A 27,664-nucleotide genomic window follows, 5' to 3' on the forward strand; every position below is an offset into this window, starting at 1 on the left:
CTTTTAGCCGAGTTTTGACGAAAAATGATATTTCTCAAGTGCTTTTATAAATCCGTTTAGCAAAATTTTTTAAATATTTGCAAATAATAATTTTTTAGTGAATTTTATTTTAAAATAATTTAAATTTAAATTTGAATTTAAAATTTTAAATATTTAAGATTTAAAACTTAGAATTTAAATTTAAAATCTAAGATTAAAACTTTAAATTTTAAATTTGAATATTTAAAACCTAAAACATAAAATTTAAAATTTTAAAATTCAAAATTAAATTATAAAAATTCAAAATTTTAATTTTAAAAATTTGAAATATGTAATTAGAAAATTAAAACTTATAATTTTGAATTTTAAATTTTAAATTCTAAAATTTTAAAATTTAAATTTTATCTTAAATCTGAAATTTTGAATTTTAAATTTTAAATTTTAAAATCTGATACCAGCTAATTTAAATTTGATATTCAAATTTTAAATTTTAATATCTAAAGTTTAAATTTTGAATTTCAAATTAAAATTTGAAAATTAAAATTTGAATCTAAAATCAAAATAAAAATTTAACTTTGAATTCAAAATCAAAATTAAATTTTACGATTTTAAGTTGTACATTTTAACAGCTTTTGATTTTGGTCTCGAAAATAAAAAAATTGATTCTAAAAATCAGAATTAAGTTTTAAAAGCGAAGTTGTCAAACACTGTTAAGCCAAAAATTACTTTTCAAAAGCTAAACCAAACACCCACATTGTCAGATTATTTAATAGTTGCTAAATTAAATATCACATTACCTTGCTAAAGAAAAAAATATTACGAATTTAGTGCTTGAACAAAAAGAAATTAAGGCCGAAAGAATGAATAGCAGCCTACCCTTTTCAGCATATGCATTGAGGCGTGTCCATGAAGTCTGAAAAGCTGAAATACAGTCAGCAACGATGCTACAAAAGCCGACTGACTGCTAGCCAACTCGTCGCAAAACCGAATTCTAGTTGACAAAAATCGGCAGCCGGCAAAGAGACAAATATACTCATTTGATCATTGAACAAAAATCATCATTATTGAAGCAAAGTAAAACCACCCTGAGATTATATGCTATGTACAGCGCGGATGTTACAGGAAAAAAGAGGGGAGCCGGGGTGGGGGGAGTGTGGGTACCTCTACAATCTGCTTGCTGTGAAGGCTGCAGCACATTAACTAGCAGGAAAAATACAACATATTTGCAGCTGCTGCAGGCTCCAACCAAACTATTCACTAATCAGCAGGAATATATATATATATATATATATATATATATATATATAAATAATAGAAAAAGAATAATTATCATTCCTTATCTAGAAATCTTTTAATTCGATACCAGCTTCTGCATTGGTCAACTCGAGATCGTACTCCTCCAGCTGGTAGTCGCAAAGTTCGAGGAGCTGGTCAGCAAGGGGAGGGATGTCGGGGTTGCGGCCGTCGTTGTATTTGTGCGCATTATATGTGATCTGCCACACGTCGTGTCTGAAATCCTCCCGGTTCTTGTACTCCATGCTCCTCACCTTGTCCCTGATGGTCGAAAGATCCATCGGACGCTTTATTATGTCGAAGTAATCCGGAGCTTCTTTCTTGGTCACAGGTTTGAGGAAGAGATATGATACTTCGATGTGACCCCTCAGGCTGTCAACTATCCGCTCCAACATATTGGATAGCTCGACCTGCTCACAAAATGAATTGATAGTGTGTTAAGGTTCTAAAAAGATGCAAATATCTATTAGCAGACAAGGTTTAACCAAAAGTTGGCTCTTTTCTCAGAGAAAAAGTTAACGATAGCAAAGAATGAAGGTTTAGGGCAAAAGTGAAAGACTAAATACACGTTCAGAACAGCTTTTAAAAGACCATTAATCATAAAAGCATGGACACTAGAAGTCTGGAAATTCCGACATCCATATCTACCCTCAAAATATTCAAATAATTTATCAAAGCTCAATTGAATGAGCACTGAAGTGTTTGTACCACCACTTAGGAAAGCAGGAGATATTCTTCAGATGGAAGACCATTTGTTTGGTTTGATCACGTGCAACAAAGAGCGGTTATATTCAGCGACAAAGCATCTTGACACCAAATGATAGAGTGAGTAAAGAAGTGATGGCACTTGGTTTGACAAAGATCTTGTCCAAAACAGTCAAACGGAAGAATATATAGCAAATAGCAGATCCAAATAGTAGGGAATAAAGGCTTGGTGTTGTTCCTAGCTACACCTTATATATAATTGATGAATGGTTCTGAAAATGAATGTTAGCAAACGAGAAGAGTTAGCAAGAATAATGCCAAGATATGGTGAGCTAACTAATGCGGTGACAGCAAAGAAAAAGTATCATGTGAGAAATGCATACCTCTCCTCCTCTACGTCGTTTTGTCGATGGTGCATGTTCAGATATATCAACCACAGAACGTCTCTTTGCAGCTCGATCCCTTTCAGGTATCCTTCTATCATTTCTGTATGGTCTATGGTCTACTGAGTAATCATCCCTGAAATCAGGTTTCTTCTTTTTCTTCTTCTTCTTCCTTGCATTTTCCATCTCTTCATCCTTCGTTGCTTCATCATACATCCTAGAATCAGATAACCTCATCGTCCTTTCATCCTCTTGCACTCTCCAACTTCTGTCTTCTTTTATTCTCTCCTTACCTTTGCTTTTCTTTTCATCACCCCATAATGTCCTCTCGTATATGGGATTTCTCTGACTAGTTTCTTCCATGAACCACTGGCTCTCCTGCTTATTTTGTTTCCCAATGCTTGATAATTCAGCAATTCTCCTCATCTTTTTATACTCCTGATCCCTTCCAATGTCAACTTTTTTGGAATGTTCCACATTACTAAGAACTTTCGGCTGCTTGAAAATGATCTTCTTCCGAGGTTGGTCTTTCTCCATGTCGGCTGGGGGGCGTATCACAACAGATGGCTTGTGAATTTCATGGCGAACATCTTCCGACTTTGTCTTGTTCGATATTTTTATCTTATTGATCTTTCCTGTTGATTTGGCATCTATATTAGTATCTGCAATTTGTTGATCAGGAACCAGAGTGCCCGGCAAGCTTTTCTCTAAGGACTTCTCAGCTGACCCAAATTTGAACTTCACCGGGAGAATTTTTGGCTTCTCAGAATTTTCAGGTGCTTCAGCATCAGGCAATTTTGCTGAAATCTTAGGTACTAATTTCTTGCCTGGGGTTTTAGCCTGAACTTGATTAGCAACGTCAAGAAGATTAGATTTAGTAGGGACAGTTTCTAATTCCGATGTTTCTAAATCTTCTCCATATTTGGGGCAGTTTTTGTTGGTCCGCATGTGCCCAAGCTGGCTCGAATGATAATTAGTAAAGAAACCTTAGTCAACATAATGAACAAGTAAAGGTCTTCTTTGCAGACACAAATGCGCATGATATACATCACTCACCTGACCACAAGCTCCACAGACGATGCTTTCTCTTGCTGATTTATCACCTGGCTTCTTTTCTTTAAAAACCTAGTTTTTGTAGGTAATTAGTTACATAAAAAGTGGAAACTTAAAATACAGAATATTGACAAAGATTAAACTAAAACTAATACAACAAAGCAAGTATATTCAATAACAACAGAATCATTTCGACATTCACTCAAAAGGTGGACTTCAATAGCTCGTCACGAATGATCATGTAACGTTGGTTCATTTATTAATTTGTGCAACATCCTTGATTTGCCAGAGCATTAAAAAAGAAAAGTGCACTACCTATGTTCTGTAACAACAAAATACAACAAAATTCTGCAAGAAATTAAAACAAATCATTTTCCGTCGAAATCAGTACTGAGACAATAATAATCCAAATTTGAAACTACTAGATCAAATTGACACAAGAAACACTGCACAAAATAATTAATTTACACCATTTGTAGTTCTTTAACTATCAAATGAAAAATGTTGAACTGTTTTAAATTAATGCATATCAATCCACAATACCAATAAAGTGCTTTGTAGCACTTTACATTGATTCTTTTAATCTATAATCTTTCTTATTTTTGAATTATAGCGTCGTAAATACAAGTTGCATTCTCTCTACCAAGTTATGTTGTCAACTCACAAGACAACAAGATACCATGGACACGGTTAAGCTGAGATTTAGAAAGATCACTTGACCATTAAAAATCTATTGAGGCTCAAGAGAAAATAATTACAAAATTCAATCCCGCAATAATATTATTTGCCTGCTGCCAAATGTACTCGGCACATAAGAACTATGTAAACTTTACAAGAGTAACAGGGGTGCAATAAAAACCATAGTCAGACATAAACTATTCAGAGTATTCATGACTTACCTTAAGGCCATCTTTTGATAAAGCACTTTTCTTCTTTACAAGCCCAACATGCATGTCATCACCTTTTTTTAGTTGTATTTTAGTGGAATAGCTTCCTTCAGGAAGAAACTTACCAACCTGCATTGCAACACCGATTAGTTCTCCATTCATATCCTGATGAGAATATTAGTCACTAAAACAAGAAGCCAACAACCACAAAACTGTAATAGTAGAAGTCCAGCTAATAATGCAACAAGACAAGGCCAAAAGCATGTTGCCAGATGTAACTTCTATGTAGTAAAAGATACCTCTTCAGTTTCTCTTAACTCCTTAGAGGTCAGTGAGACGCCAGGAATAGGTGTAGTAATTTTCCCAACCTTAATTTTCTTGGTAGGGTCTGCACTCTCAAGATCTAAACGAGAGCCACCACCTACTTTCTCAGCAAGTTTCTTCTTTCTTTTTGTGTCACTTTCATCCTCTGCACAACAATGCACAACTATGTATAAAAGTGATAAGATAAGCTCCAGGCAAAACAACAGTCCAGAGTGTCTTATGCAATTAGCCAAAAGATGAAGCAAAAAATCTCTAAAATCTCTAGCTTTCACTAGAAAAATGCTCTAGAATTTCTATAGTGCGCATGCAGGTACCTCATTCATTTCCAACATAAAATTGCAGGAGAAGCAGAAATGAAAAGACAACAGAAAAGGTTGTATCTTCAACTATTTGCGTACTAAATGATGAATGAATGCCACACTCCATCATAGCATCCTTTGATATTTAAAGAAAGACCAAACTTGTCTTCAGCATTTAGGTCTAGAAGGCCTAGTGAACAATTATAGTTCCATTCTATCCATTTATAAAGTAACATTACAAAATATGTTCTAGAATACTACTCTGTATTTCAGTAAGAAAGAGGTCATACCTGAACTGTGAAACAACCAGAATATGGTAAAATCATATGGCCAGTACAAAATTAAAAGGAAATAAGAGCACACAACTAATGCTTTAAACTATTAGGAATACTTGTATCTGCCATACAATCATACATGTATTTAATGTCTACAACACAGTCAATAAACACATATTTTATACCTTCATACTATACCTTTGGAAGTTCCTAGCAGCCACCTATAACACTAGCATACTACTGCTAGGAACCAAAATTGACGATCTTAAATAAATTATTCCTTACCTTCAAGCAGTCTAATTATAGCAGCAGCTTCAACCTCATCATCTTCAATTTCCTCTTCAGTTCGAGCTTGAGATGGGCCCCTTCTCATTTTGAACCCTCTCATACCATCTGCTTTGCTGCTTCTCAAATCTATTTTACCAGCATCTTCTTCATCAAGCTCTTCTGCATCTAGCAAATTCTCAAGATCTCCAGCAAATGAATCCAGGTCACTATTTGCTTCAGCCTCACTATCATTTTCATCACCATCAACAGCCGAAAGACTTTGAACTTGTCGATCCCAAATTTCTTGGCATTTCTCTCTAGCCTGCTGCTGAAGCTGCAGGAATGACATCCGCTGGCCACGCGCAAACTTGTTGAGCGTTGTTGCATCAACTTTAACTCCCGATGCAGCTTGCTCACTCGACATCTTCCGAACTAAAGCAATCCGATGCCACCTTGTCAACTTATCAATTTGCTCCTCTGGAACATTAAATTTTAAAAGAACCTGCGAACGAAAAAATAGGGAACAATCCAAAAATCAGCAAAGAAATGGAGATACTATAGCAAATAAAGACAACCAATAAGAAAGATCTTATATAAAGCGAAGGCCATAAGAGAAGTTCCTTTCAGCACACACACTGTTCCTTCCCTAAATTAATATAAGACAAGACTAACTCTATAAATCAATGGAATAGCATGTCTTCTGAGTATCATGCGGCAGTTCTCAAAGAAAAGATGGACTTTTAATTCATTCACGACACTCCCTACTTGTTGACTGACTCTATCACGAGAAGCCGAGGCATGGTCGTCCCCACCACATGGGATTGATGGAGGAGTTCAGATCATAATTTGACTTCAGTCTAGCAATGAATTGAATGTTCAATTTTAGCCATCGTTGTACGTTAACTCCAAATTTAATTTCATAAGGGAAGAAACATTGGAAAAAATGACTAGTCTTGTTTCCCGCAGGCCAGTCACAGAAGCGTTCAGATCCTACAAAATTTGATGGAAACTTCTGTTCTTTTCCAAAATCCAAACAGACTTGATGATGATTTCTGCCCATATTTGATGGAACAATGACTGATACTTGATACTGACCGTTCCTAGCGCAAGTGGCAAAAGGCTTGGTGGTTGGTACCCGAGATCCCAAGTTCGAATTCTAGTTAATTTACATTTTCAAGTAAGTTTATTTCTAAAAGATATAAACGAAGCGGGTAGCATGCTACCTTTCTCTCTCAAAAAAAAAAAAAAGACTGATACTCGATTCTCAAAACATTTTTTCCAAGTTTATTTACAAATTTCAAGCAGTAGGAAGCCACTTCATGGAGGTGTCATCAGAATAAACAACAAAAAAATTAAAGAAATAGAAAATCAAGTGAACACATTAAGAATCACAAAAACTAGTACCTCGCGTGCTGCATCCATGCTCAATCTGCGTAGATCAGCATCAGTGCCAGTCACTGTTGACCCCCCTCGTGCAGCAGCTGACTTCTTTTTAGCAGTCGAATTCGAAATAGGTGCTTTAGGAGTAACACGGACATAGCTAAATCCTAGTCCACGACCGGATGGATCACCAACACCTGTAATTTCCAACCGTTCTATATTTTCCCGGTCCTGCAGATTGTATGCAAATAAGTGAATACATGCATGCATACAATCCATAATAATTAAAAAGGATGTTCCGATGCATGAGGCTCCAGCCAATGCCGGTAGGACAGCAGGTGTGCAACCTCACCCGCTATTTAGAGACTAAGAAAATGTAACTTGAACCGGTGCCATCAGTTAATGCTTTCATCCTACCACTACCCAAAGCGGCATCCTCAAAATAAATAAACATTCCGGTTCTATTAAAAAGTAAATTGGAGAGTTTAGATAAATTAAGCTTATACCGTTGGGAGGTAATTAAACCCATAACCTTTTTTTTACATTTTTTTCAATTATCAGAAATTATGAATAATTGATACAGAATTACCCTTTCACTGAAAATTAGGGCACATTCAGAATCACCGCCTCCTTCTAATTTTCCATTTTCACTACCAAAATCACAGGTTTGAAACAGGCACCATCCTGTTATGGTGAAATTTTCCAAAGGACAAAAAAAAAAAGCCCTCCCCCCGCCCCCCCAAAAAAAAAACCTTCCTTCTCTCCCTTCTTGTTACTGTAGTTGCAACTGAAAATCCATTTCCATTTATGACATCTCACAACGCCCAGAATCACATCTAGTCAATCATTACACCTGTCAGATGCTAACTCATGTGATACCAACACTGAAATTCACATGCCTAAGAAAGACTAGTGCTCATCTCTCAGGTTGAAAAGGACAATACTAGAGCATTTTTCCGAAGCACTAATGTAGAGACAAGGAGAAGCTTCTAAATCCTTGATCTAAGTCACTATTAATATATTTATATAAAGAGAAAGCAACCAACCTGGTTGGTACAAGCAACAAAATTGCTAGTAAGATTCCATGGAGTTATTTGCAATTCCCTCTCAATATGTGAAGCTGCGGCAAGTGCAATAGCTTCATCAGGAAGCTGATTCATTGCAGAAGAAAGCCCAACAGGGTGAGTAAGCCTCTGTATTCCCAAGCGTTTGAGACGGTACATGCCAGCTTGCATACTTTCATAACAACATACCTAGTAGTAAATATGCTGTCAATAAACTTGAGATTGCATTGGTGGAAAAGGTAATATGAGAAAAATCACACTCCATAATCGAAAGCTATGAACCAAGACAACATATTAGCTAGAGAAAAATTTGGGACAGGTAGGTTGAGCAAAGTATGTGCATGGACACCCGCGCACTTCTCTGTGTGTGCGTGTAAGAGAGAGAGAGAGAGAGAGAGAGAGAGAGAGAGAGAGATCAGAACTCCATATATGAGAAAAGGTTACATCATTGCAACGGAATTGACCAAAAAAAAGAGAGATTCAGATACAAAGAAGGGGGAAAAAAGAATAGAAAAACCGCATTATCTGTGAGAACCAAGGAATAATTAGGACGAGGGAAAAAATTAAATAAAATATTCTGAGGTGCTCACATTTTCTGGCAATAATATTCGCCTCAATTCCTCTTCTGATGGAATACGAAAATCACGCCTTTTCACCCAAGACAAGTGCCCATTTGGTCCTTTCTGGAAATCAAATTCATAGCAGAATAATATTAGAAATGGAGAAATTGAATTGTCAGGGAAAAATTATATAGACGAAAAAGATAGAAGACTGAAACATTGCTACCTAATTAGCTTAACAAATTGAACAAACCTTCAAGTCAGCACAATGTTTTAAGCGTTTTCTCACAAAAGCATCTGTCAGATTAGGGAACTGAGATGCCAACTCATCATATCGAATATGAGGAAGGAAACCAGGCTTCTCTCTAGCACGAAACTCGCGGTACACATATACGAGCATCCTGTTAATAAGATATGTCTGCATATTTTTGGATCCAGGAGAGAGAACTTCCATGTGAGGCTCCTGTGAAGAACCATAAACTATCATGGATTTATATGAAATACAAACACAAAATGACGTACCAAATAATGTACAAATTCCACAGTTGTTTCATTTTTTATACCAAATAGCTATCAACAACTTGTCATGCATAGATGCAGTACTATGCCTTTTATATGTGAGAATTAGTTGTATAAACCTGAATACTTCCCACTACACAAGAAATTTACAAGACCCTTTATATGATTAAAATTTGTACATATAGGCATGAAAACTCACTTGTTGTCCAACTACATATAGTTTATCAATTCGGCGAAGAGAAAGCATCCCTTTGGCAGAACGAACCAAGAGATAGTCCGTGGAAGACAATTTATGAGGAAATATCGGAGCATGGTACATGTTTGTTTCCAGACATGATTGGCTGCAACCAGGACCTACATCTCCAAGAAAAGGAGATTTGTCTGCTGGCTCAAGCGTGAGAACCGTACCCAGGTCATTGTTCCCATTTCGTAGAGACACAGCAGTTTGGTCCCCTACTGCACTTTTCTGGTAATATGTACAAAGTCTTGCCCCCATCCCAGCATTTCCCAGAAGCAAAGGCCTTTCCTCGCAATACCTGTATGGCAAAAAAAAATGGGGTTGGGAGGGGGAGGAGGCATCAGATGTTGTGATGGTGAAGTTAAAATGAACACTGCTGTGACTTGGTAACATGGTGTAGTATGTGCAAATTATACCATGAGTCAAAGAAAGCAAGACGCAAAATGTAACACCACCAGAAAAGCATACAGAAGATGCCTACTCCAATGACGGTTCCCATCACTATTTCAAAGCATCGAAGGATGGAATATTATAAAGCGCATTCAGATTTCTGGGGGGTCTAAAGCGTCAAAGCCGATCCAAACTACGCCCAGGACTCGAAATGATAACACAAGCACAACTAGCAAATTACAGGGTTCATGATGTTGCAATAACTCGAGACATTCTTTGCACGGTGGTATATTCTGCCCTTAGACATACACTACAGCGACAGACTCCCTATCAACCAAAATGAAAAAAATAAATATACTTAATTGTTTTATAAACATTTTATGCACAGCCTTTCTGGCACATCATAATAATTAAATCATCTATAATGGAAAATTTTAGCTATTTCTTATCCAAAACAAGTTGTGAATTTCCACAAAATCAGGTCATCTAAATCACGAAAATAATTTCCCAAATAATAAAAAGTCCACATAGTAAAGTTGATGCCAACTAGCACCTAATATTGCAGTATATTAATGATAAGAGGGTTACGACAGCAAAAGTCAATATACAATAGTGACAACTGACAAAAATAATAATAATAAAAAAAAACTTGCATCAGTCGACATACGAGATTAGCAAGGAATCAAGACAGCACTTACGATAATAAAACTTGAAAACACTTATATTCATGAAAAGTTTAGAATGAAAAGTTTTCTGAAAGAAAGTCACAAAAAACAATATTAAAATTATAGAGCAACATTTATTAAAAAAGGAGGTATGACTTGGAGAGCAACCAATATTGCTGAGTACGATGTCAAGCACAAAAGTGGGATGATTGCTTACTCCATCAGAAAGACATGTCCATCTTTAACAGATAGTTCAGATTTCTTTTTAAATGCTCCGGGAGGTCGCAGGGGCTTGCTCTCACCAGGCAACTTTTGTGCCCTTGGCCATACATGTATTTTTGTTCGCACAAGATGAAGTATGGAGTTGGGTCTCACGTTTTTCATAGCCAAAGAATTATCATCCTCAAGCTCTTTTCCAGAATAAAAGATTTTGACTTTCTCAGATGGTTTGAAATCTGCATGAATTAGAGAGGACTATATTATAAAAGGTAATATTAATTTGACTGATAGCAATATTAAGAATCTAAAAGTATAAAGCACTAAGTAGCTTTGGCAAGCAAGCCAGCCACTTGCAAATTTACAAGAGCATCACTAAGACGGTAAAGGAAAGTAAAAGACAGAGAACTCGTAGAACGTATCAAGAAAGACTACTAACCTAGCTTCTTAGATGCTCTCAGTTTTACAGATGACACATTTTCCTCCGCATTGACATGAAGAATGACTCCTTTTCCTCCCATACTCGTCAGTATAACTCGCATTGGTCCACTGGGGCAAGCAACTCCTTGAACCTTGGCAGCTATTTCATTCTCATGAGGATACCACAAGGCTTTTGGTCTATGCAGGTTGGCAATTTCCTTACTGAGATAAGTATTAAAATATTTAAGCAGTTAGTGGTAAATCATAAAAAAAAAATGTTCTTAATTATGCAGTTAGAGATAACTCACAAAAAAAAAGTAATAGCAAGTATAGCACTAGAAAAATAATGTTCATCAAATTTCTGAAGCAAACAGGCAAGTTGCAGCTTAATTATCTATAGTGTCAACAGCTGTATGTAATGCATAAGTAGGACAAGTTTCATGTTTTAGGGCACCACAGAGAAAGGTAAACATCTAATGGCAACAGAAATTACAATGCCCTGGATTTTAACTACGTGGACAAAGAAAAGGAAACCAAAAGGTAAATTCAAACACAAAAGCCAAATTACTTAGCCCAATAATAATTCAATGAATATTAATAGCTAGAATAAGTGCTCACTGGTTCTGCAAACCTCATTATCCAACTTCTAGTTAAGGCAGAAAACATCCTTCCATCATCTATGTACATTCTTTTTCATTCAGAGCTTCATATCAGTACTGAACTTCTATCTTCAACGGCTCAGAACTAAAATGGGAAATGACAAGAAGGATAGAACTCCAACCACAATAGACAGGCAAAAAATTGACCATTTACTAGTAGTTACATGCTCTCTCAGGCCTTCGATTACAGTACGAAACAGTTCCTTCAAATAACAATTATGTCTTCTAACAGATAACATCCTACCTCGATCATATTTTATAGGAGAAAAATTAGCTCAACTGATGATTCACATAGAAGTTGGAGAGGAATATAAATTGCTGTCTAAAAGATGTCAATTATCTATCCAGACTAGATTATTCTAATGTCTAAAGGACCATCTGAAAGAGTTGCTTATAGGATGTATAAACCTGAGGTTCTAGAGAATTCATACAGAATGTGATTCATTTTCAAGTTTCCCCTAATTTAGTATGTGCCTGTTTGAACCCTGCAGTATTATATGAGTTTGCACGAGTGAACAATGTAAAATTCAAAAAACTTATCAAAACCTACATTTCTCATTCGTACTGAGAAAAAATTGCATCTATAATTAACAGAATGACAAACATAAATGCTATACCAAGCAAGCAAAACAATAATAAGGACACTTCTTCGTCTGCAAAGTACACCTCTCAATAAACAAACCATCTAATTAACATCTCTTCTACCAAAGGAAGCCAAAAGGGCAAAAGGCACAACATTGATGATTGAGGTCTGATGGACTGGTAAAACTCAGGTCACAACACATACAGGATATATTTTTATATGCTAAGAGAAACTAAAACAATTATCCCCAGGAGCAGATGCATAATAGAGATAGGGAGTAGAAAGAGGCCATTCATACTTGCTTAACTTGGGCTTCATTGTTTGCAGTTTCAAAGCTGGTACAGAATGCATGACTTTTATACCCAGGTGAGCACGCTTTTTAGCATGGGTTTTGGCTTGCTGAGTCGTCTTTCTGTTGGAATAATATTTGTCATTCGAAATATTGAACCGCCCAGCTGAAGTCATTCCCTGGCTATGAAGATCTAAGCGCTGTTCTATCGAAGACCTCAACGTGCGAGGCACTACCATAGCACCTGCATGAGAGCGAAGATGCTCACCATGTTTCTCATCTAGAACTTCAAAGAGCATTTGGTCATCTTGAAGGTCAAGAATCAGCTTTGGTTTTGGGATGTCATCAGTTGAATCCCAGATGATATTGTCCACCCATGAGCCTTCTAATAATTCCTTATTCAACAAGGAGAGTTTGCTGAAACGCTTTAAAGCATCACCTTTGCAAACCTCTGTCGCCCCATTTACATTGTTTGGATCAGAAGAATATAATTTACTCCTCTCAGGAGGAGACTCTAATCTCAATAGTTCTGGATGGTAACTCTTCTCAAAGGATTGATAATTTGTTGAAGTTACATTTTCTCTGGCACCAGAAGTACCTTGTTCATGGCATTCAATTTCAGCTTCAGAATGCATCCCAACATCAAGTTCAGATACTGCACAATTTTCTGAGTAACCATGGCTTGCTGCTGGTGAATTTCCCCAAATAATTGCATCTTCCCAATCTTCCTGATCAAGTGGATAAAAATTAGGGCAAAAAGGCGATTTCTGAGCAACACGCATATCCGTTGTGATATCGTCCTTCATTGGTTGCGCACTTATACAGGAGTCTCTTAGTTGCACACTGATATCAGATATTTCCTGTTCAACATCACTATCGGAAACACCTTTTTCTACCCTCAAATGCTTAGCAGTAGAGAAATTTTGATCAGCACTTCTTAAAAAGACCTCCTCATCTTCTTCCACAATATCAGCAACATCTAAGGTTCTGACCCAGTCTATAAGCATTTATCACCAAACAAATTAACAAAAAAAGGGAAAGTCAGCAAAAATTAAAACAGTACAACCTATGAATTATAAACTTTTACTTCTTTGATCTTACCAGAACATTATCATAAGCAAAATACAGAAGTGAATAATTTAACTGATCACACTGTTGTTGCAATAAGATATAAATGTCAGAGACTTAACTGAAGTATACATTCCCTAAATGTGATCAAGCACAAGTTGCAGAACTATCGACAAATATGTGCTTGAAGGTATACCCCCCAAAACTTCCACAAAGAGGTCAAAGAATCACAGACCTTTATTTGTTGGACGCCTATGATGATCCTTTCTAGCTTTCTTTATAGGCTCATTGACACCAAAAATTTCAGAAAACCTCAGAATCACTATGCCATCCTCAACATACAGAACAGGAAGGGAGGTAGCAGTTTTGGATTCAATTTGCTCTTGTTCAATAACAGCTTCTTCCTGTTGCATCAGAAAAGCCAGAATATTGTGCCAATGAGATCAAAATGAAAATACTCAAAACTTTGCTGCAGTTTTACAAACAATGTGAATAAAAAATATGTATACGAAGTTTGCGGAACAGATAGTTTATACTAATTGCTTCATTGCTGCATATGCTAAGAAATTCAGAATTTGACAAATAATATCGCTTAGTTCATACATAGCATCTAAAGGAGATGAAGATGACCAGATTATTACCAATTCAAGGACGCAGAAGATAAAAATAAATGTAACAAAAGATAATTGCAACAATAAAATCTAAATAACTCAAAGAACAGCTATGTACCTGAAAATCTTCTAATTCAAAATCTGCATTTTCTTCCTTCGCGACATTGTCATCAGAAGAATTTTCCTTCTGAGGAACAGATTCCAACTTCTCGGCTGGAATAGCATCTAAAGTAAAAGAGAAGGAAAAGCAAAAGAATAAAAAAAAGACAAATTAAAAATGTAGGTTGCAAAGAAGATGCAAAAGAGAGCAGGACAGTAGGACAACATCACCTTTTTTTGCATTAAAAATCCTCCAGAAAATGTCATGATTCCAAAATATAAATAAAAGAAGCAGGCTTTTGATAATAGAACTTCCAAGTTGATTTGAAGATATTCACTTAAACTAATTAACTAGCAGCTAAATCCTGTGCATTTGAAGCTTCGAAAGTCTTAGCCAAATTATTCATTTAGAAAGAGGGAAATCATGCTTATCATGGCATTCACATCATCAGATAAACAAGATTGCATGAACAAATACTAGATAATCTCATTACTCAAAGAATCACACCCAGACCCAATAGAGAAGAAATATATATATATATATATATATATATATATATATATATATATATAACTTTAGAAGACCAAAATTTTCCTGGGTAAGCAGCGGTATAGGACATGATACAAGTCAGGGAGAAACGAGAAGAAAAGGAAGGAAGCAAGTGCTCCTATGGGATAGAGAAGATAAAAAGTACGAACTTATCAAACCAACCTAAGCCGACCAACCTGAGACTCCCTCTGGCTCCAAGAAACAACTGAAGAAGAATTCAAAAGAAAATAAAGCCTATTGTGTATTGATGGACATTGAAACAGGTTTCACTAGAAAATTTTTTCCTGTATGTATGCTGCCTCTAAATATGAAATGCTTTACAACATATAGAATCCAGACAAGTGCAAATGTACATATACATGAGAATTAAAGATACATCAATAATTACAAAAGACAACAGGAAAAAGTTTAAAACAACCCAAAGTGCAACCTGCTGAAAAAGAACTTTGCAGAGCAGCATTATTTTCCACCACCTCATCGACTTTTGGAGCTTCCTCATCTTCATCATAATTCTCCTCATCAAATACAGGAGCTTTATCGTCCAAAGAAGCATGCAGGGCATTTGAAGAGAAATATTCTTTCTTCGGCAGTAAATGATCTTCCTCTGTGGTGGACTGAACTTCAGGCCCATCATATTGTTCATCAATGTCTTCATAATCAACAGCATCTTCAGCCTTCTCATCGTAATCTTACAGAGAGAATACAGATGAAATATCAGCTATAATCTATTACAACCAGTTTGATGCAAAACTACAGAAGAAATAACAAGAGCATGCCAGCAAACATAATTTATTTTTGCCATAGATAGTCACAACAACTTTTAAAGTAAAGGAAACAATATAAATGTATATCTCCACTTGCAGAATTACATAACAAACATAAATATAATTTTGTTTTTCTGCTTTCCAAAAAGAAAAAGGCAAACGTTTACCAGATAATAAATATTTTATAGAACTCACCTTGTTCAGGAGCATCAGTTGGTGCAGGGGAAGATTGGACTAACTACAGTATATAAGAAGAAAAATAGTCAAAATTTAGGAAATGTTATTGATCTTGGTTGAATAGCAAAGAAAGCTAAGCATGACAATGTAAACCAACAGTAATGATAAGAAACATACATCAATGTCTTTTAAGGATGGTCCAAGCTTGTCGGCCAAGGCAAAAAGGTGCTCCTTTGCATCCTAAGAAACAGGCAAGTTCACATTAATTGATGTTATATCTTTTAACCAGGAAATTTTATAACAGCAAGATACATTTGGCTACAAAAACTAAAACGTGAATAAGCTACTTATAAGTAGGCAATACACATATACATATAGATACATAGACCGCAAACATAAATAAATCTGGGCCATCAAAAGGGAAACTGGAATGTCCTCAGACATTGGATGTGTCTAAACTGAAACAACTAAAAAAATGTGATCCTATACAAGCAAGGTAAGTTCACTAGCAGACATATTGTCCAACAAATTTGTAAGAAAGGAACTTGTTCTCACTATAGAATTTCCAACATGATACAACATAGTACATTCCTTTTCATGCACTGGATTTTCTTGAACTGTAAGAGTTTCATCTAGCATACACTAGAGACATGTAAAATGTTCAGAACAATCTAGTTCCTAGGGGTGAAAACGAATCATATGATGAAGTACCGTATGCGTAGATATACAGGATTCCAAGCATACGCTAAAACATACTTCACAAGGAATACATTGATCAAACTCAATGTGGATTCAGCACAGGCATTAACCTGAACTAACAACTAACATATACCACCTAGTGACCCTATTTTCATATCATAACTAATAAAAACTGAAAATCTTCCACTCCAAAGTTCAAATACATGATATACCAAACCTACATTCATTTGGTTACAGTTGCATAAAGTGTGGCTACTAGATTTGATCAATACGAATGAATAAATCTCTTACTCGCCTATTTTGCTGATTGGAGTCTCTTCGCCTAATACATCTATCTAATAATGAAGACGTGGTCATAAAAAAGTGTTTGTCTTCTTTTCCTTTTAAGATCATCATTTCTCAAGGTGTAGAATTAATTAAGTTTATAAATAGATTAAGACAACTATGAACGCTAAATCCATCTATGTCCACATTAAGTTTATCAGATAAGTTCTTGGCATAACACAGATTTCCACGCTATTAGTTGAAAATAGACAAAAGGCGGGTAATATTACCGCATCAAGATAATCCGCATCCAGATCACCGGAATCATCGACATTGCCAAACATAAATCCCAGGAGGCGATTCCCTCCACCAAAGTCCTCATAGTCATCTTCATCATCATCTGTCAAGATGAATAGAAAAAAAGTGACAATAATGATTATCGAAATTTATACGGAATTAAAGCACGCATCATATAACTGTAGCAATGCACCATAAAGAGAGAGTAAAATCCAAAAAAAGAGAATAATGGAAGTGGAACAGGACAACAACTTAAATACAGTATACGAGTCCAAAGCACATAATAAGTGCAAAGTGTATAAATTTGACAATTAACAAGGAAAACCAGATTAGACTGTTGAAAGGATTAAAATTTCAAAATCGAAATGCAATTACTCAAAACTTCATCTAAACAAATTCAATATCACAGTCAACTCCAGAGAGATTGATATTAAAGTTAGCGCTTTTTCATTTCTTTCAGAGTTTAAATGCCTTACATGGTGGCAAAACATAATTTTGATGCCAATTCTAAAGGAATCCATAAGAAGAAAAAAATTCTTTCTCGAGTATAGGTTAATTACTACCACAACTTATCAAAAAATCCAAGGTCACTACATGTCCACCAAGCATAACAAGTTGCATTAACACGCCTTGCAACGAATTAACAAAACAGGAACAAGAGAAAGATCGAATTGATAAGAGAAACCCCAGAAGCCCTCCAAGAAAACCCAAAAGAAGAACCTAGAAGAGAATAATTAACGAGACATAGCTCTTTGCATCTTTACATCATTTTAGCATAATCCATGATAAAAGAACAAGAAAAAGGACAAAATTTACAGTAGAAACCCCCAAAACCCTCTCAAGAAACCCTAGGAGAAAGGGCGCAACAAGAAAAATTCGGAAAGAAGGGGAAAGAAACAATTAGGGATTAGGGTTTCGTTCGAGATGGTACCCATCTGATTGATGCCCTAGGGCGATTCCTCCCCCTTCTTAGCTCCGCCCTAAACGTCTCAGCAACACGAAGCGAGAGAGAGAGAGAGAGAGAGAGAGAGAGAGAGAGGGCGAAGGGGGAAAAGAGGGAGCTTGGTATGAGATTTGGGAGAGGAGGTACGGGGAGAGTTATTGTACGGGCGGCGGCGCATGCGGAGGTCTTTGATCCGCCGTCCGATCCTCCATCAACGGACGGTGATGGCTGACTCACGCGTCCTCATGCGACCCCGTCGGTGGTAATAGCCGTAAATGCTGTGGCGGGACGGAGGGGTTTCTCTCGATTGGTTTTAATGGCAAAAAAATTGAAAAAAAAAAAAAACAAAAAACCAAAAACAACAACAACAACATTAACGATACACTTGGCTCAGTTTGAACTTTGAACTTGGAATAAGTATAGCAAGAATTTTTTTTAGTATATTTATAAATAAAAAATTTATTCTTATTTTTAAAAAAATATCGCTATATATAAATTATCTATGAGGTGATTTATTTTATTCTGAAAAATAATCTAAAAGCTAATTATGATATTTTATTCTAAACATTAAATGGCACCTCGCATCATCCAAATATAAAAATTATTTTAATAAATTAAGAGGATATATCAAATAAGATATTCATGCATCCAAATAATGATAATACTGAATAAGAGCCAGAGAGCCATGATCTACGGTGGGCTATGTCGATTCCCAAATAATTATTCTCAAATCTAAATTTTAAAAACGCACTACTACAAATGGATTTGAAAGTTAGTCAGGTGATTTAAGAATAGATTAAAGTAATTGAAATAAAAAAAAAATCAAATTTAATGTGATTTTACTTTTTTTTTTTGTCTATAGCATGATTTTTTAAAGTTTAGGTAAGAACGTATAGAGGATCATTTCAATTTGGCTACTCAATTTTTTAAAATTTTAATTGTACTTGCTCAATCTTTTAATTTGTTTGATTTGAATCAGTCAACGATATTTTGAATTCAAAAATTTAATAAATATGTTGTTTATCTTTACCTGTTTAGTTAATATACTTTATGTAAAATTTAAAGTCAATGTTGTCGACAGATTCAAATCAAACAAATTAAAAGAATAAATAGAGGTTGGTCTATTCAAAATTGTTTATGAGGCAAATTCTACCTATTTTAACCTTAAGTTTATAATGACTGCACAATATTACATCGATTACCAAAAATATTTAATATGAAATACTTAATGTACCTAGTGAGGATTTAAGTGCCCACCGACATAGATCGTATCTACCGTGCCGTATCGTGCCAATCAGATATCGACACAATACAGTTCTAGTACCGATGGCACAACTCAAGAATTTTTTTTTATTTAAATTAGTTAATAATTTTTTCAATAAAATTCAAAAGTCTTTATAAAAATATATACTAAGCAATTAGAATATTGTGTTACTAAAAAAATATATATATTTCATACAATTATGTATCAGCACATATATATTTTTTGTAATCAACGTGCATCAATATGGTCCAAGCGGCACCGTGCCATACCCGTGCCGGTAAGTTTTCAATACTATTCCGTGTCTACATAAATTCTTAGGTAGCGTTTGGTTGGGGAACAAGGGGGGGAATAAACCCTTGTTCCCCCCTTTGTTCCCAAACGCTATGTTTGGCTCCCGGAAACAGTAGTTTCCGGGAACCTGAAACTAGCTGGAATAAGGCTGGAACTGCTGTTCCACCCGTTTTCTGGAACAAGCTTGTTCCTTGATGAGAACAAGATTAATTAAAATCTAAATTTAATTTTAATGGCAGTAAATTATTAATTAATCTAATTAATATATTTAAATTATTATTTATTATTTTAATAATTAAATAATTAAATAATTTATTATTTATAATTAATTATTAATAATTAGATAATAATTATTATTAATTTATTATTTATAATTAATTATTAATAATTAATAATATTTATTAATTTTTTATTAATAATTATTAATAATTATTATTCTTAATGATAATCGATATTATTATTAATATATTATTTATAATTAATAATTAATAATTAATATTATTATTTATTAATAATTAATTAATAATTATTATTCTTAATAATTAGATAATCGATGTTATTATTAATTTATTATTTATAATTAATTATTAATAATTATTATTATTATTTATTAATAAATATTAATATTAATTATTATTAATAATTAGATAATCAATATTATTAATAATTTATTATTTATAATTAATTAATAAGAATAATTAATAATTATTATTATTTATTAATAATTAATAATAATAATAATTATTATTAATTAGATAATCGTTATTAATAATTTATTATTTATAATTAATTATTATTATTAATTATTATTTATAATTAATTATTAATAATTAATTTTTTATTTATTTTTAAGTAATATTTTTATGTTAATTAATTACATAATATAATTTTAATTTCAAATTATAACGTTTATTCCTCTTGTTCCAATTTAATCATCAAAACACTATTTACCTTATTCCTAGAAACAACCTAATTTTCATCCAAACGCAAAATTGGTCTAGTTCCTGCTTATATCTGAACTTGTACCTATCCCTAGAACTAGCAGTTCTTACTTATACCCGAACCAAACGCAACCTTAGTATCTAATGCAATTGGATAAAAATGTGATGGTTGGCACCGAGGATTCACGTTTGAAGCCTAATTATTTTACATTTATACCCGAGTTCATTTATGAAATGTTCAAAATAGAATGAGAAAGTACAGCTGAAAAGCTTAACCATTTGCACAGGGATATGTGTATTAACATACAATCTAGTCACTTTCATTTCCTTCTTCGAAAGAGAGCTGAGACACTCGTTGTACATTTGCATCAAGCCCACAAGCTAGAACTTTAGAAGAGTTTAAAACTGTACAAGTAGCAGGGACGAATATAATCCGCATTGCGCGGCATTCGCGGCCTTTTTCTTATGAAACTATTGATTCATTGATACAGATGACTGCAAACGCAATTGAACACACACACACACACAACACACGATTACGGAGAAGTTCTTACAATAATGTAGATATCAAACTCAACAATAGGAGCACTCAATAGAAAAGCGAGGCAAAAGACGAAACACAGGCATGCACGAAGAGGGGAGCTGATGCATAAACAGATGTCGGCACGAATAGCATAAACATAAGAGAGGATGTTTGCCATTTTCTTCTGTACGGCAAGAACGAAGCGACGGCACCGGCAAAGTTCGAGAACTCGATATATCAATACATGTTGTATCCTACAGAGGGCCTGATGGACAGCGAAATCAGTATAGCTTTATTCTGGTCTCGATTGGCCGACGGCAAATAGGACAGGATTCTAGGCTCGGTTCACAGTTGCTGCATGTCTGCAACAGAGAAAAGAAACCATATATATATATATATATATAAATCTAAATGGGCATTTCGGGATGCAAATATATTTAACTTGATTATTGGTTTTTGGAGTATATATACATGAAAATACGACATTACGCAAATGGCATTTGTGAGCATGGCCTTGAAAACTGTGTTTATTTGCATTAACGCAGCAGTCAGGTTTATATAAATAAAAACTGTTTTTGCATAGAAATCCCAGCAGAGCATGTGTGTGAATGAGGAGGGATTTAGGGAACATGCAGATACCAGCTTTATAGGGATAAAACATAATTTCACATATTTGGAGAGGTAGCTTTCACATGTAAATATAGAGCATAATTGTATAATGTCATAATTTTACCTGATGTCCGCAGCCAAAGGCCATGTCTCGCGAGTTTGAGAGGCAGACTGGGCAAACCTGTAGAAATTCCGTATGCAAAAAGTTGGTCAAAAGAGCTAACACATACATTTGTGCCATCAGACAATTGAAAGGAAGGTTGTGAAGGCAGAGACTTATCTGATAGAAGATCTACAAGAACTCTATAATCTATAATTGGGTACATAAATTGAGAGAACTCTCACTCGAAAACAGAGTTGTGAAACAAAATGTACTTTCCCCCTATTACTGTTAGGCTTGGCTTAGATTTGTAGTTATCTTAAATGCAGTTAAATTCTAATGAGAGTAGAATTCCTGTGTACTAGGATTGGAGTATGTTATGGGTGGTGTATTAGATAAACACCATCAATGCCTTTGAGGTGAGTGCTCTCATATGAAGCTCTAGAGCTGTAGTATGGCAGAGGTGAAAAACCGTATGCTCCGCATAGGAGACAGAGCATGTGTTTAGGTGCATAGCTCGATTTCAACGAGAGATTCAAAAAGACGGCTCGGGTTGAAGCTATTATGTAGAAGAAGAGTAAGGTGTAATTCTTCTCTTAGTTGGTGAATCTTATTTCACATATATTTTCCTTCTGATTTTTCTCTCTTTTCTAATTGTATCAACTTTTGCTGAGAAGGGGGGTTTATAGTACAAATCTAATTTGATACTTCCGTTGCGGATTTACAGGAGCGAATACCGGATTTACGGCAGTTGGTATCAGAGTGGGTTACGGATTCTCAATATATGGTATCAAAGCGAGTACCAAATTCCCAACAAATTCATGCCAACGTAGACAGAAAATCACTCTGAACACCAGATCAAGCAGATGATGCAGAGGCTATCAAATCTCGAGTGCACGAAGCACAGAGGTATATAGCACAAAAATTTGAAGTATCAAGATATATATACATATCTTTCGGAACTTTTAACATATTACTCTTTGAACTTTTAAAACCTGGCATACCTGAGAATCTGATGGAGTCGCGGCAGGTGGAGATGTGGATGTTGAGGCTCTATCACTGGAATGAGAAGGTGCTCTTTGCTGAAGACCACTTGATGAAGCAAAAGTTTTTGGGGCAGTGGAAGCTACATTAAAGGTTCCAAATGGAGGAGGAAGTGGGACCCTTTCAGGAGATTTTGTGTCCCTCCGCCTGAGCCATATAAACAAGATTATACGACTAGCACATCATGAATTGAATTATCAATTTCAAAGTAAAAAGTAGAAATATTTTCGAAAAGATTCTTTTGCATCCTCACAGTCATACCCTAAGATCCCAAGCTCCAATGTTGCTTTGTATTGTGAAGGTACTTCCATTAGTGCTGAGACAGCAAACTCCGTCTCCTTTCTGGTTTGGCTCACATCCTTTGACATAATTGCCGTGAAATTGACAAACTAGGAGAACAAATGCAGTTCGAGCTAAGTGAAAAAATCATTCACCAGAAATTGAGCAGGGTGTAAATACCTTTATAATTCAATTTTCATTTCTTACTTGGAAATTATCAAAAGATCTCGCAGGTATATTATCATCAAACTCTTGCATCATGCCCCACGGGCCATCGCCAACTCCAACCAAAATAATAGATAAGGGCAATTCACTGTAATGTAGAATTCACCAGAAAGAGCAATTATAATGTGAAAAATAATAAGCTAATGGATTTTGTACTCTTCATTCTGTCGCTGATACAGGGAACCTTATTAAACTCTGCAAAATCTAACGATACAGAAGAAAAGCTTATTGCGTATCTATTTCTCCATAATATACTGCAAAATCATGTTATCTTATAATCACAAAAGAAGTCGGTCAATATTACCTAGCTTTTACAATAGCATCGACAGTCCTCCGTTCTTGGGAACTTAACTGGCCAAACTCAGTATCTACGCTTCTCGTTACCTGTGGTAAATACAATATTAATAGCCCAAAGAAGAATCAAAAGCCTGAACTCAAAAAAATCAGCTGTTTGGCCTGTATTAATATAGAATCAGGAGACTTGTTACATTGGGGGAAAAAAAACACATATTTAATATGACTTATAGTGCATAGTGGCACCATTTTAATTTTTCATATTTTTATCTTTTTATGTACTTCAGAAACTAAATCTAAGGGAATAGCTGTCGATATGTTCGGATTTGGAAGTATTCTTGTATGATGTTGATTTGAACTTATGTAGCAATTGACAGCGAAGCTTTTTTTGTCATTTGCAATTTAGCCAAATCACCAATTTGGTTACAAGTGTCAGCAATGTTGTAAGCTTGGAGCATCTTCATAATGCCCAAGCCCTAAACAGCTTTGAAAACACCATCCGTGGCGTCATAGTAACTTCTCTGTTGTTGTCACATGCCCGATAGAATTAAAACAACTAATTTAAGCTAAAGCAAAAAGGATCCTTGCAAATTGCAGAGAAGTGCGTGCCATATGGTTACTGAAATTTAGATGAGCATTATCCATTCTTAAGAGTTTTTTTTTTTTACTCAACAAAAGAATAAATTTCTCATTACATTTGCATTAAAGAATAATTTCACTTGTTCTTCTTACTAATAATTAAGAACTCACTAACCCCAATAAGAATTTTTCAGCAAAGCTTGTTAACTTTCGACAAAGGACGACATACCTGTCCGTCAGCAATTATCAGTAAAACATGGTATTGTCCACCACTGTTCCCCACAATAGTCATAGCCATTTCAATCATCGGAGCAAACGATGTTGGGCCTGAAATTGACTTAAGTTACACACGTATATAGTTGTAATACAACACACAAACAGAATAAAGTAATGGTAAATACCAGCTAATCTCAATTGAGGAACAATTTCTCGGTATCGTGATAGAGCCTCTGGAAAGCCATTGCACGGTTTTTCGTTCAGATAAAAACTAAAGACATCTTGGTCATGTGTAGAAGCTGCGAAATAGCAATATAGAATGTGTCATCAAAACAGATACGCTAGAACTATTTCAAAGATGACTCTCATAGAACACAATTAAAGTATTACCATCTCCGAAACCAAAGCACGGGATTAAATTATCCTCATCAAATGCTGACAAGGTCTGTCCGATGATAGAAATTGCTTGCTCATAAGGATTTGGAGTATCGCTAATGTAATGCAAGCTGCGGCCGTTGAACGAAAGCTTACCTGCTTGTTAATAGAAGTCAAATGTCTAAAAATTACTAACTACTACATTTAAATGAAAATGTTACCTGTCCACTCATTGCTCTTCGTGAAATCAATACCAACAATTAGATTTGAAGATTCAAGACCGGCTTGAGCAAGCGCATCAGTGATCTATACAAATAATATAGTGAGCTACGGATCCAGCTGCTAGGAAATTATACTATCTTTATACTGTTGAATATAAGATAAACTAATATAATATTAAAAACACCGTTCTCTAGTAGCTTAAGCTTCTTGGAGAATGACAGTAGTTTCACATTATCTAAAATAGTATCAGAGCACGAGGTCATGAGTTCGAGTTCGGTCACACTACTTGCTTTGTTTAATATCCTCCTACTTTATATAAATAAACGAATGCAAATATTAAAAATACCGTTCTCTACCAGCTTAATCTTTTTGGAGAACAACAGTTGTTTTACATTATTTAGCGCGTACGAAAACGACGTTGCACGCAACAACTTGATGCGAAAATTGCATCAAACAAATACCTCCTCCAAGGAGCTGTAGTTGTCGGCTATCTTTGAGTACTTCCTCTCCAGCTTCGGTCGCGGCCGGGTGGCCCGCGACGAGCCGGGCGGCGGCATAGGTTGGGCCCGAGAATAACCCGAAGATTGCGGCGCGTAGCCTCGAGGCGAGTAGTCCTGAGGCGGCGCAGACGCATGCGGCGCAGCAGGGTAGGGCGTAGGATCCGAATCATATGTCTGGAACGGGGCTCGATAGTCCCCGTAGTGCGACCATTCGCGGGAGAATTCGGTGCCCTCGTGCTGCTCCTGCTGATACCTATGTTCAGAATGCGTAGTCCGCGGCCGCACATTCCTGGTGCCCTGTTCCGAGGACTCGGCACCTCCCATCAGTTTGAACAGCTTAACAAGGGACTCAAGAACAAGGCAGATGAGCCACAAGATGAAGAACCAAATCTTCGTAAGCGCCGCCTGTCGACAACAACCAGATGATTCAGAAATCAGAAACCGGGTGGACAAACGATCCAGATGATTCGAATTAAACATCTACAAAAGGAAATAGAAAGGAAACTGAAGCACAACCAAATCAAAACCTACCATTCAAAATTTATGAACGTTAGCTACAATTTGCAAGCAAGCTTATGGATAGATTAGGGCAAGAAACCAGCATAGAAAAGTAAGCTTTGCCTAAAAGCAAGACCAAAAGGTGCAGATGAAGCAGAATCAATTGGGTCAATTTTAATTAAAAAAAAAAAAAAAAGCCCTTTCATTTCCAAAGCTGGGGTCAGAAACATGCAAGGCACGAAAAGTAAGCAAAGTAATTACCCACAGATGACTGTTCATTGCTGTGCTGTTTCCTGTTTCCTGTTTCCAGAAGGGAGAAATGTGGATGACCAAGTAGCCCAAAAGAAATAATTAGGGTTTCTCTCTCTGGAACTCGTGTGGAGAGAGAGAGAGAGAGAGAGAGAGAGAGAGAGAGAGAGAGAGAGAGAGAGGTAGAGCTTAGGCTGCTCAGCTGATGCTGTACAGGCTCGGTCAGAAGAAAAGTTCTTGACAGTGAAAATTAGAGAGAGAAGGAAGAATAGTTGCTTGATGACCCCCCAATCTGTCAATCAACCAGTGCTTTCAGAGCAAAAGGACTCGGAGTTGACCTAAGGTTAATAATAAGCCATTAATTACAGCAACCTTATAATCAATGCACTGTATCTGTGTCTTCATTGCATCTGGGACTTTTAATTTAATTATTTAATTATTTAATATATATCTGGTATTTAAAACTGAATTGATTCTTGATTTGCACGCCATAAGAATAAAGAATACAATATTAATTAGGAGTTAGAAAACACCGCCTTAATTTGATTTAGGCTGAAATACTATCAATAGCACCAAACTATTTGCCTTTTTAATTTGACTTAGGCTGGAATACTATCAATAGCACCAAACTATTTGCCTTTTTAATTTAACTTAGTTTGGAATACTATCAATAGCACTAAACTATTGAGTATTGATACTATTAAGTTTTCGATCTTTAAATGAAAAAATATACGGTTAGAATGATGTGGACTCTCTTAAGTTGAGTAAATTATTGATTTAATAATATAATTTAATAGATAAAAATAGTCAAAAAGTTAAATCTAACTGCAGAAAATTTAATAGCACCAAACACTTGGCGCTATCGATAGTATTACAGTCGGACTCTCTTAATTTTTTTAATTAATGATTCGATCCGCCATTGGTTATCTAATTATTATAATTTTTTTTGGCTAAAAATTTATTAAAAATTATTAAGTTTTACAAAATTTTCAATTCAGTTGTAAAAGTCGAAGAAGTAATAATTTATAAAAATAAAATTAAATGCCCTTTCAGAATGACCCACCAACAGGTGTGGAAGTCTTTGTATTTTTTTATTTTATTTTTAGGAGGGGAAGATTTCGTTACTTGGAAACGCCAACAGGAGTGTCGTGAGAAGTTCAAGAAGCAAACAATTAAAATAAATGGAAATATATTAGACCAAAGTTTGACCCAAGGTATTTCTTTTGGACAAAACAGGTATTACGAGTTTGCAAATGGATTCGAGTTGATGGAGCTCCTATTCCGTTTCATTTCAAGCGGAACGGTAAGGTTATATTTGTTTCAAAGGATAAAAAAAAAATGAAAAATTTATTTCTCTTATTCTTCTAAACGGTGTAAAATAACGCCAAGAACTATTATTCTCCTCTTAACGAGTTATTCCGGAATAACCCGTTAAGAGGGAAGAATAGTAGTTTCACCTATTGGGTGGAACAAGCTATTCTATACCTTATTCCTCTACTAATTAAATTATAAATAATTATAAATTATAATTAATT

The 27,664-nt window shown here is 35.3% G+C and overlaps 2 protein-coding genes across 7 annotated transcripts; both read right to left on the reverse strand.

Annotated features, from left to right (window-relative positions):
* On the reverse strand, positions 885 to 18,263 carry LOC109723572 (transcription initiation factor TFIID subunit 1). Of its 2 annotated transcripts, none has more exons than XM_020251999.1 (21): positions 18,068 to 18,263; positions 16,971 to 17,080; positions 15,895 to 15,957; positions 15,736 to 15,778; positions 15,207 to 15,464; positions 14,246 to 14,352; positions 13,752 to 13,920; positions 12,458 to 13,445; positions 10,937 to 11,139; positions 10,499 to 10,736; positions 9,188 to 9,524; positions 8,723 to 8,932; positions 8,500 to 8,592; positions 7,892 to 8,098; positions 6,870 to 7,076; positions 5,484 to 5,967; positions 4,600 to 4,769; positions 4,313 to 4,429; positions 3,417 to 3,485; positions 2,361 to 3,317; positions 885 to 1,682 (listed from the first exon to the last, which is right to left on the reverse strand). In XM_020251999.1, exons 1-21 carry the CDS (start codon positions 18,096 to 18,098, stop codon positions 1,320 to 1,322), a joined length of 5,424 nt encoding a protein of 1,807 aa, XP_020107588.1. In that variant the 5' UTR covers positions 18,099 to 18,263; the 3' UTR covers positions 885 to 1,319. The 2 variants fall into 2 exon arrangements, with proteins under 2 accessions (XP_020107588.1, XP_020107589.1); XM_020252000.1 differs by having other exon boundaries at positions 17,909 to 18,262.
* LOC109723224 (E3 ubiquitin-protein ligase RGLG2-like) lies at positions 20,711 to 26,377 on the reverse strand. Of its 5 annotated transcripts, none has more exons than XM_020251522.1 (13): positions 26,312 to 26,377; positions 26,146 to 26,281; positions 25,344 to 25,787; positions 24,882 to 24,966; positions 24,676 to 24,816; positions 24,471 to 24,584; positions 24,299 to 24,396; positions 23,501 to 23,580; positions 23,179 to 23,284; positions 22,954 to 23,081; positions 22,653 to 22,839; positions 21,673 to 21,729; positions 20,711 to 21,301 (listed from the first exon to the last, which is right to left on the reverse strand). In XM_020251522.1, the coding sequence occupies exons 3-13, from the start codon at positions 25,704 to 25,706 to the stop codon at positions 21,221 to 21,223; spliced, it is 1,440 nt and encodes a 479-aa protein (XP_020107111.1). In that variant the 5' UTR covers positions 25,707 to 25,787; positions 26,146 to 26,281; positions 26,312 to 26,377; the 3' UTR covers positions 20,711 to 21,220. The 5 variants fall into 5 exon arrangements, with proteins under 5 accessions (XP_020107111.1, XP_020107110.1, XP_020107108.1 ...); XM_020251521.1 differs by having other exon boundaries at positions 26,146 to 26,278; positions 26,309 to 26,377; XM_020251519.1 differs by lacking the exon at positions 26,312 to 26,377 and having other exon boundaries at positions 26,142 to 26,281.

This window comes from Ananas comosus, linkage group 17, assembly GCF_001540865.1.
Source record: "Ananas comosus cultivar F153 linkage group 17, ASM154086v1, whole genome shotgun sequence".
Taxonomy (NCBI): domain Eukaryota; kingdom Viridiplantae; phylum Streptophyta; class Magnoliopsida; order Poales; family Bromeliaceae; genus Ananas; species Ananas comosus.